General features: G+C 52.2%; 1 protein-coding gene across 1 annotated transcript in view; it reads left to right on the top strand.

The window, feature by feature from the left end:
* Positions 1-1,731: 1,731 nt before the first annotated feature.
* The window catches only part of DPP6 (dipeptidyl peptidase like 6), a gene marked incomplete at its 5' end in the record, with an annotated part of 642,841 nt that continues 633,287 nt past the window's right edge, over positions 1,732-11,285 (top strand). The window contains one exon of the mRNA XM_081101874.1: positions 1,732-1,934. Within this exon, the coding sequence (XP_080958000.1) occupies positions 1,875-1,934 (60 nt within the window). The remainder of the gene's footprint in view (positions 1,935-11,285) is intronic.

Below are 11,285 nucleotides of genomic sequence, written 5' to 3'. Positions count from 1 at the left end.
CACAAACTAAAAGTCAGAGATGCTCCTTCGACCCAAAAGGGAAGGGAGGTCCTGGGGCACACGGCTCCCGACATCTGCAGAGACAGTGAATCAGTCGCTGCTGAGCTGTGCTGGCGCGGAGCAGGGCCACTGCGGACAGGAACGGGAAGGACAGGCCACGGTGACCTCTGTGACTCCCAGGGCTCAGAGGTCAGGGAGGGAGCCAGGAACCCCTGGGCAACCCTCTAGGAGGGCGGGCGGCCCACACGTGTGGACTTTACCTCCAGGAACAGGAGACTGTGAGTCAGTGTGAAGGGCTCCGGGCAGCGGGAACCACAGCTCCCCCGCGCCTGACCGCCCGCCTGTGCTAAGTGTCGGCACTACCAATGTTTTGGACTCTTGTTTCCTCACCTGGGAGGGAGCACTGTAACCCACCTCTGAGCTGGAAAGTAAGTGAAAAATAATTTGCCCGAAGATGTCCGCTAGGGAGAGCAAAGCCAAGTCCTAACTGGCACCTGTCCCCTCACCCCGCTCGGGCCACACCAATGACCCAATGGGCCGCAAGCACAGGACCCGGATGTCCTTAGTTGCTTCTGAACTTCCTCAGTGGGCAAAAGCCACCGAATGTAACCGCTTATTTGACATAATGGAGACGATTGGGAGCGGGGGATACAGAGGAAATACAATACCCATCAGAAACGCCTGGGAATGAAATCTGTGGCCACCCAGTGCGGCCTGGGAGGAGGGGCCGCTGGTTCTCACAGGGAACCCAACTCGTTCCTTCGCTTTCCAGATGCTGAAGGTGAGGCGAGGGGCTGGGGACCAGAACCCGACGACCGGCCTTGTGGCCTGATTCCTCATCGGGAATATTCAGCCTCGCACGCTTCCCCAGGGCACATCTAGTAAAACCCTTCGGGCTCACCGTCCTGTCTCCCAGTGCGCTCCGGTCCCCCGCGGGACTGCGCGCCTCGCTGTGCAGTGCAGTCTCTGGCCTTTCCTGTTAGCTGGTCTCAGCTCCCCAGGTCCCGCTTCCACTCGCTCTGAACGCTGCCCAATTAGGCTGTGACTTGACAGCGAAAAAAGGAAAAGGAGAGAACCAGGCAGAAGGCGGACGCCCTGGGGAGCTGCAAACAGCGGTAGCGTAGACTCGCGTGGGTGCGCCCTGCGCCGCCCCAGCGTGGGAGTCCCCGAGCCAACCCGCCCCCAGACCTGCCCCTCGCGCTGCGCCGCCCCCGCCGGGCCGCGTCCTCAGGTGTGGCTGCGGGGACTCCGCCAAAGAGCCGGTGCCTTCCCGCTCCTCTCCTCCCACCACCCCTCCCCTCGGGGTGCAGCGGCACCTAACAGCGCCTCGGCGCCACCTCCCGACCATCCCGGGAAGGCCGGGCAGGCGGAGCCGCGGGCGGAGTGCCCAGCGCCAGCCCCTGGGACTTGCGGTACCCGCCGCGCGGGCGGGCGGGGGCCAGGGCGGCACCGACGACCGCTCAGCCCGAGCGCAAAGGAGCCGGGCGCACAGCGGTGCGGTGCACGGAAACGCCCTGGGGCGCCGGCACTGGTCCCCGAGCTCCCGTGAGTGATCCCCAGTCTCCCCTCAACGCACCTCCCAGCCTTGCTAGGGGCCCCCTGGGACTTGCTGGGGCTTCTGGTCAGAGCGCACTGGACCGGGAGAGGCAGCGCGGGCAGAGCGCCCTCGGAGCGGCCGGCCCGCGCCCTGTGGGTCCAGCAGCGGCTTCCCCGCGGCCGGGTTGCGGGTGCCACCGGCCTGGGCGGCGAGCCCGCGGGAACCCGACGCGAGGCCAGCCTCTGGCGCCCGACCCTCTGGAGAGGCGCCCTCCTCGCCACCGCCGCGCGCCCACAAGTTTTGAAGGTGAAGAACTGGGCCCCCAACTTCTCTGGACATGAATCAAACCGCGGGCGTCTCCAATAGCGTCAGGTGCCCCCCGGGCAAAGGCCACAAGGTAAGGGGCCCACGACGGAGGGGCTGGTGCGGGACCTGGAGAACACGGCGAGGCAGCCGTCGGGCAAGTCGCCCTCGCTGAGTTGGAACCGGAGGGGCCGGTCCCTCCGCATGCGGTGTCCGTAGCCCCGACAGCTGACAGCGCGGGGTCTGCGAGGAGCGGTGCCGGTACTCGGACCCAGCTCTGTGCTGCACCTGCTGGGACCATGGGTCCGGAGTCCTGAGGGCGCTGGAGGGCTCGGCAGGAGGCAGGGGCAGCTGCCCCCGATCCCGGGCTTTCAGGGAGGAGGTCAGCGGAGGGAGGAGGTCAGAGAGGGAGGAGGTCAGAGAGGGAGGAGGTCAGCGGAGGGGGCTGGGCCTGCGGAAGCTGGACGTGACCGCTGGGGCTGAGCTGGTGAGAGAGCCCACAGGACGCGCCTAGGGTCTGCGTGTCCCATTCCCTCCAATGGGCCGCCGCGAACCTGAGTGGTTTCCAGGATGTGACAGTCCGGGAGAGGAGAGAGGGCAGGTCTGAGGAACCGGGGCAGGAGTGCTGAGCGCCAGGACTTGGGGACTGTCCACCCGCTTCAACGCGGGGCTCCGGCTCCCCACAGGGTCCCGGCCTGGCCACTCGCCGCTGTGGCTCACCTCAGCTTGTGGTTGGTTTGCAGAGAAACCCTCACCTGGTTGCCCAGAGGAGCCCTGCAGCAGGACGCGCTCCAATGTGCGTGTTAAATATTTCAAACCCTCCCAGCGTCCTAAGAGACGGAAAGGAGGCAACTGCTCCGGGTGTAGATTTGGTGTGCAGCACGGAGCTGTGCCATGGCTTTTAGCTGGTGTTTGCTGCACCTGGTTTTGCCTAATCCACTGTATATGCAGTCACATGTTTATGGCGTGTTATTAGATTGCTGCCACTCATATCTGGTTGCTGGAGGCGGGACATCCTGCATCTGGAGTGTGGATTCATCTGGTGAGTAAAGGAAGCCTTGGTCTGCTGAGTTATGCGAGGCACAGATTTGGGACTGAATACCTTGATTTCAATGGAGTAATGCCCCAAATTTTCCACTCTATCAGGCCTCGGGTGAAATAATTTAATAAGCAAGTCATATCGCTGATCTCTGTTCTCATTAGCTATGACCCAAGGAGTTACACTTTTCACACTTGCTTTATTAAATATGCAGAGGAAGTGTCTTTGTAATGTGCCGGAGTTGATAGTGTAAGATTTTAAGTTAAAAATAACAGTTTCACACATCAGTGAGTGTGTGATAGACACCTGTGCAGTGCAGGAGGTTCAGAGATTTGGGGATTTCTTTTGTTGTTGTTTCTTGGTTAATCCTCACTTGAGAATATTTTTTCCATTGCTTTTCAGAGAGAGTGGAAGGGAGGGAGGGAAGAGAGACAGAGACAGAGAGAAAGAGAGAGAGAGAGAGAGAGAGAGAGAGAGAGAGAGAGAGAGAGAGGGAGGCATGTGGATGGGTTCCTCTAGCATGCGCTGCAGTGGGGTGGGCGGGGAGCACACCCACAGCCCAGGTTCCTGCCCTGGACCTGAATGGAGCCCAGAACCCTGCTGTGCCTGGGCCTCTGCTCTCACCCCTGCATCACTGGCCAGGGAAGATTCAGAGATTCCTTTCATGTGAATAGTACGCAGGGCATGAACACCAATACGCTTTCTGGAAGTTTCCAAACAGACAGCTAGGACTTAGAAGGCATGTGAGTTTCGAGTTGGATGACCCTATGCAGCTAGCCTGGTCCCTGGAATCACCTTAATTCAATAAACAGTCATCAGCCACTCACTTAGCAAACACTCCTAAGTCCCAAGGACTGAGCAGCCCCACACACATGTAGACATGACCTTCTGTCTCTAGAACACAGCTCTAGTCATGCCCACCCCTCAGGCTCTAAGATCTTGGGTGGCTTCCATTGCCCGAAGAGTGAGATTGCTCTCCTCGGCCCGAAGTAAAAAGTATCCCAAGTCCTTTTCTAGAAGAAGAGCTCGCTGAAGCTGTCGTTGGCCTTCGAAGTTTGTGGATTTGAAGCGTGTGGTTTGCTTGAAGGTCGCGGCACTGAGATATCAGTGGTGGAAAGCTGGGTCCATGCGTGTTCTGGGGTGAATGAGGGACTCACACAGCAGGGGGTTCACAGTCATTGCTGGAAAGTGCCAGAAAGACCACAGGAGACTGAGGATACAACAGTGTTGACTAAAATATAAACCTCCAGAACCCCAACTATGTCCTGAGGAGTTTGAAACAAGTGCGTTCCCTGCTATGGGCTGACAGAGCTCCCCTGGGGGCCCTGTGGGAGGAGAGGCCTCTCGGGAAGCAGAGTCTCGCCTGGACTCACTGCCCGGCCGGCCGTTTGCTGGCGCTGTCAGCGGTGTCCGTGGGGCAGGTCACGATGACGCGCTCTTGTGCAGCCATTGCTTGGGAACATGTCTTGTTTTTCCTTTCAGGCCTCCCTGGAGGTGTTATTGACACCAGGTGTGACGGCTTCCTAGCTGCTCCCTGTGGGGGAGCCGGCTTCAGATTTCACCCGGGCAGCTCCCCAGGTCTCGCACCAACAGTGCTCCACGTATTTTAGGTTCCTTGGGCAGAACTTAGCTTCTCACTTCCTACGAACTTCTACCTTCTTCTAGTGCTTATTTCACCGCCAGGGCACGATCTCAAGGATATGGCCCCCGGCTCACTGGGCTGTGGTCTCTGTCGTTTTGTCTTTAGGATATTAATAAAAAAAAGACCCTGACCTGTCCGGTGTAGCTCAGTTGGTTGGAGAGTCGTCCCATGCACCCAAAGCTTGTGGGTTTGAGTCCTGGTCAGGGCACATACCTAAGTTGCAGGATTTCCATGGCTCAGTTGGGGTGCAGGTTGGAAGCAGTCTCTCTCTCTCTCTCTCTCTCTCTCTCTCTCTCTCTTTCTCTCTCCCCCCCCTCTTTCTACAAATTAGTGGACATGTCCTTGGGTGAGGATTAAATATATATATATAAACAAAGTCCCTATCACTTCCAACCATTTTGACTCAATAGGAATAATTTTGTGACGTTCTGCTGGCTAGGCTCCCCCCACCCCCCACATTTTTACTTTGCCTTCAGTCTGAAGGGTGGTTTTGTTGTTGTTTCCTGGTTAAGAAATCCATGTTCCCGTTTGGAAAGTGCCATTTTTCTCTGTTTACTTTCATGAGAGCCTCTCTTTAAAATGTCTTTAAAATTAAACTTATTGGGGCGACATTGGTTAATAAGATTATATAGTTTTCAAGTGTAAGTTTCTATGATACATGCTCAGTATATTGCATTGTGTGCCCACCACCCAAAGTCAAATCATCTTTTGTCACCTGACATTTGCCCCCCTTTACCACCCCCCCCCACCCCGCCGGTGACCACCATGCTGTTGTCTGTGTATGAGTTTTAGTTGTTTTTTTTTTTTCCACATCTGAGTGAAATCATACGGTTCTTAGCTTTTTCTGACTGACTTATTTCGCTTAGCTTAATATTCTCAAGGTCCACCCGTGTTGTGGCAAATGGCAGTATTTCCTCTTTTTCATGGCTGAGCAGTATTTCCTTGTATATGTGCATCCCATCAAGATCATCTCTTGATCTTCGGTATTTCAGTGTCACGTGCCAGGCATGTTTCCCCCAGGTGTATCCTGATGGGGGTTCTCAGATGACCTTGGATCTTTAAATTCACCATATTCGGGAATTTCTCAGTCATTATATCTTCAAATGCTTGTTTTCTGTTCTTTTCCTAATTTGTTAAGATGCCAGTTATTAACATGCTGCCCACTGCATTTTGTCCTGCAGGTCTCTGAGACTGTTCATTTTTTCAAACTTTTTCCTCTCTCCTCTTCAGATGGGATCATTTCTGTTGCTCTGTTTTCACAGTCATTCCTTTGTGTCTCCATCCTCCTCTTGGCACATCCATTGGTTACTTCAGATGTTGTCGTTTTGATGCTAGGGTTTCCTCTTTTCATAGTTTCTATTCACCATGCTTAGGTTTGCTACCTTTTCATTCATTGTGTGCGCCTTGTTTATTTTAATTAATGGGCCTCATTACAACGGCCACGGAAACCCTACGTTCTCATTCTGGTGGCTGGGTCATCTCGGGATTGGTCTGTGCTGACTGTGCTTCTTTCTTGAGAATGGGTCACATTTTCATAGTTTTTGTGTGTGTGTGTTGAGTCATTTTGAATTTTATCCTCGGCATTGTGAATGTTGTGTGGAGACTCTGGGTTCAGTTATGTTTCTCTGAAGATTATTTGTTTATTTTTAGTGAGCAATTAAGTAGAGTTTTGTCAGTTTTGATCTTGTGTCTTTCCTAGGCTGCCTGGAATCTCTGAGGATGTGCATGGCCCAGGGACAGCCAGAGCTTTGGGCAGCATTCAGATGGAATTGGAGGCTCTCTGCGATTTAACCCTAGAAATCCCCTCTCACTTCCCAGCTGCTGCGGTGGCTCCAACTGTGTCCTCTCCGAACCTGCCACCTCTGGGTGGTCCTGCAGAGCCCTCAGAGCATCTGCTGTGCATTTTGCATGAAGATGTAGCTAGATGTGCCCCAGTGGGTTGGGCAGGAGCTAACTCAGCATTATGGGGAGTGGACCTCCACCAACCCTTTCCTAGACTTCAGAATCAGTGGTTTGGGGACCACACCTACCGTGTCCTAGAATCAGCAACATCAAGTTTCTGTGATAACTCACCAGCTCACTGGACCTATTTAATTTTATTTTTCCTAAATCTTTAGTTCAAGACTTCGTGTTTCTCAGCACTCTGACTACATCCAGGAAAGAATGTCCAACTCCGTGTCACTCCTCCCAATATTGTTTTAACCTGTCCTCCCCCCACCAAGACTTCGTATGGATCTCTGGGGGCCTCCCTTTCTTGTTGACACTCGGTCTCTTTCTCATTCCTTTTCTGCCAGTTTCTCCTCCCCTCCCCTTGCATTTCCCTAATGTGTTTGTTCCCCCAAATTCACATTTTGATGAAGAATAACTTGTTAAATCCAAAGTCTCTCATTTTTCCCTTTTTCCTAACGTTCTTGTAAAAAGCAAACACCGATGAACTGCTCCCCCCTCTCTGAGGTACTTCCTGTCACTTTTCCACTCTTTCCTGCCCCTTTCTATGTAGATCAGCAGAGCTTCCGTCTCATGAGGCATTTCATCCGCTTTCTAAACGTTTCCTCCATGTCTGTGTCTTCAGAATTAAGTTGCCTCTCCTTCCTTGTTTTCATGGTTTAAAGCAGCGGTTCTCAACCTGTGGGTCGCGACCCCTTTGGGGGTCGAACGACCCTTTCACAGGGGTCACCTAAGACCATCGGAAAACACATATATAATTACATATTGTTTTTGTGATTGATCACTATGCTTTAATTATGTTCAATTTGTAACAATGACATTGGGGGTCACCACAACATGAGGAGCTGTATTCAAGGGCCGTGGCGTGAGGGAGGCTGAGAACCACTGGGTTAAAGGGTTTCCCATGTTAATGTTAGGACGCAGCGTAGCTGCCCACCCTTTCTGTGGGAAGCCTCCCTGAGGATCAGCCTGGCACGGACGCACAGCTGCTGTGACACACTCGGCAAGGCTCCGCGGGCGGATTCTCCATAACCCGTTCTGGTCCTGCCTCTTCTCCTTCCTCGCACATTGCATTTCACAGCCTCCGTCCCTGCGCCGGGCTGAGTCAGCAGAGCCAGCATCAGGCCCAGACGATGTCCAGCGTCACTCATGGCTGCAGCTCTCCTTCTCCAGTTGTTTTCGTGGTGGAATTTCAGACCTTCCCACACGCTCTCGTCCCTGCCCCTGCCTATTCCTGTGCTCATTGCTTCTTCTGAATTCCCAGCTCCCCTGATTCTGACCGTGGGTGTCTGTCACCTTATGTGGGAGTTGCCTGGTGTCCCCTATAAGAGAGAACACTCCATTCCCAATACAAGTTCAAACCTCAGAGGTCATGGTCAATTCATTCATTTTTTTAAAACCTGAGATTCAACAAAATACAACCAGCTAGTGAGAGAGCTGGACTCTCATGCCCTGATTCTTGGCACATCCATTCATACCAGGCTGTCCATGGTCCATCTTCTCCATTTGAGATCAGGTCAAGGGCCACACCTGCTAGTCACGTGGACATTACGTGGGTTGGTGACTCTGTCTCTAGGACAGGACATGTCACTCCCATGTAATATTAGCAAGAGCAGGTCCAGTTCAGGGTTTGTCTGGACAACCACAGCTCTTCGTACGAGACAAGGAAGCTTACTTGATTGGTGGGTAATTTCTGAAAGAATAGGACAGGGAGCCACTATAAATAGCACATGTAAATTTCTTTTACTATGCTGAACATAATTCATCCTGGAGAAGTTCAGAAAGTTCAACGTAGGGCATGAAGCATGAATTACTTTAATGAGTCCAGGGTATTAGTGAACATTTATTTATGTTACTTTGGTTCTATATTTTATTGATTTAAAAAAATTTAACTGTCCTCATTTTCTCAGTAAGATACATAAAACCCATGTAAGCATATGCATAAATTAAATTTCCAGGACTAGAGAGCAGTAAAGGTGTAGTCATTATTTTTCTGGCTTTGCTTGTTGAATTATGTTTTTAAGTCAAAAGCTACACCTCAAATGCAGCATTTTAATGACCTGACATTTTGTACCTCATGAAGGAAATGGACTGGAATTTTATGAACCCCAAATCTGGTATTGTTTTTGATGAAGGGCCTAGAGTCTGTGTTTATTCCACAGACTGGAGGAAAGTGGAGTGAGTCCTTGCTCCCCCTCCCCGTGTTTTCAGGGCATTAGAAAGTGTGTTGTTTTTATACACACAGTACCGTGCGTCTGCTCCCATGGTCCATACCTTACCTTTTGAATGCTATATTAAGAGATCCTAAGACATGTAGGCATTGCTATCATTAAAAAACTAGAGGCCCAGTGCATGAAATTCATGCATGAGTAGGGTCTCTAGGCCTGGCTGGTGATCAGGACTGATTGGGGCCTTCCGGCTGCCGGCCGGGGCCTCCCTTCCCCGGCTGCCAGCTGCTGGCTGCTGGCCAGGGCCTTCCTTTGTTCTGTGCCACCTCCTGGTGGTCAGCACACACCATAGCGAGCCATCAACCTCCTAGTCTCCCAGTAGAACTCCCGGGAGGGGACAATTTGGATATTAGGTATATATATATTTGGACACACACACACACACACACACACACACACACACTCTAGAAGCCGGTTGCACAAAGATTCACACAATAGGCGTTCCTTCCCCTGGCTGCTGGCACTGGTTTTCCTCCGGCACCTGGGACCCAGGCCTTTGGTCCAGCTGCAGAGGAGAAGACAAGCCTCTTCAATCTTCAGTCTTCAGTCTTCAGTCTTCACTCTTTACTCTGGCTAGAGCCTTCAGTCTTTTCTCCACGCCTGCTTATGCAAATTAGCCACCATATTTGTTGGGTTAATTTGCATAGTCACTCTGATTGGCTGGTGGGTGTAGCGGAGTGACACCAATTTGCATGTTTCTCTATTATTAGTGTAGATAGATGTCTGACAAAAGGAACAAGATCCTATTTATTGGATGTCTCATGGATTAGAGGAAAGGTGAGGCTGCATGGCCTTTGGTAAAGTCTTTTCTGTGTACAGGTTCAGACGTGCAGCACTCGCCTGGTGGAGGGTTCTTAGCTTCGGCGACATGGAGTAACGGAAAGCCGTAGCATGGACCTCAGGCCTAGCTGAGCTGTGCTATTTGTGTTGAGTCCTGGCAACTTGGATGCAGAGCTGTGGGTCTTTGTTTTTTTTTGGTCTTTTTTCTATTTGGAAATTGACAAAATCAGGTAAGCTCAAGGCCCATCAAGCTCTTTCTTCTGATACTCCAACCTTAGAAAGAGCCGTAGGCAAGTGATTGTCATTATTCAGGCATTCATGGGCATAGACATCAAAGGCAATTTTATGATAAAATATACTTGATGTAAATCCGCAGCCAGTGCGAGTTCTTCATGCTTTAGTATGAAAACAAACACATACTACGTATGTCTGACATAAACCTGAGGCCTGAAGATGATGTTGCTGGCGCCTGGAAGACACATTTTGGGAACAGAATAGAAATGTTTCTTGTAACTCACTTTAGAGAAGTGTCAATAAAACCCTTTGGGGTTTGCTCACATGTTTATACCTGACCTGGGGTTGGGGCAGCTGGAGCTGGGGATAATGTGACATGGAAAATAGGTGGGGGTCGGACAAGACTCTAGACTGCCCCAGGGGATTCCACTCTTCCACTTTTATAATGTTTTCATACTGTTGTCTTACCTCATCTCATAACAGAGACTGAGGAAGATGGGTAAGTTTGTCTTTCTCCTTTCCTTTGTTAACCGAGGAAACTGAGCTGCATGGTTACATATACAATCACTTGTGGCCACAGGGCTGGTAAAATCAAGAACACGTTTTCAAACAGAAGTTGTGTAAACAATGAATAGGACTGACTTTTCCGCCAGGCCTTTCAGCCACTCTGCCTCCTGATGTCCTCAGGGCTGAGTGCTGAGTGCTGAGTGCTGTGTGTGGTTTAGGGGCACCAGGCTCCCTGCTTACTATCCTTTTTTAAAAACTCTACTTTTATTGTGCGTCAGGGTCTTCCCAGAGGAGACAGGAAATGACAGAATAAAATACCCCAGTTGTTAAAGAAAGGACGGAAGTCGTGCTCTGGGATTGCAGGCCGAGAAGCAGCAGCCAGGGTGGGGGTGCTGTAGTTGGGGGCCTCACGGGCGGGACGCAGGACTCACCACTGACTGTTCTCATGAGGTGCGAGCAGTCAGGGGGAACCGTGTCTATAAAGGCCGAGGGGGACAAATTCTGTCCCAAAGGGAACTGCAGTCCTTGCCAACCAAGGGCCCGTGGGTTATCATGGGTGGTTGCTATATTTTCTGCATTTGCTTCCCACCATTTTCACTCAGGACCACCTGGGAATAGATCCCAATCCTTCCAGCATAGGGGGCACTGTGGCTTAATGCCCTCCGTGTACGTCAAATGTTTGAGAAATAATTAAAGGGGACATCACGTAAAAAGATAAGAACAGTGAAGCCGTGAGCGCACCTGCCATCGACCGCCTGCCCGTGGCGCAGTGTTCTTTCCCTGGCCACTGGACGGCTGTGTGGTGGGCCTGCTGTCCATCACTGTGGCCACTCCCCACCTGCCCACTGGGCGGCTGTGTGATGGGCCTGCTGTCCATCGCCCTGGCCACTCCCCACCTGCCCACTGGGCGGCTGTGTGATGAGCCTGCTGTCCATCGTCCTGGCCACTCCCCACCTGCCCACTGGGCGGCTGTGTGATGAGCCTGCTGTCCATCGTCCTGGCCACTCCCCACCTGCCCACTGGATGGCTGTGTGATGGGCCTGCTGTCCATCGCCCCGGTCACTCCCC

Source organism: Myotis nattereri (genome assembly GCF_964212035.1).
Source record: "Myotis nattereri genome assembly, chromosome: 11".
NCBI lineage: Eukaryota > Metazoa > Chordata > Mammalia > Chiroptera > Vespertilionidae > Myotis > Myotis nattereri.
This window is presented reverse-complemented; position numbering and strand designations above follow the sequence as displayed.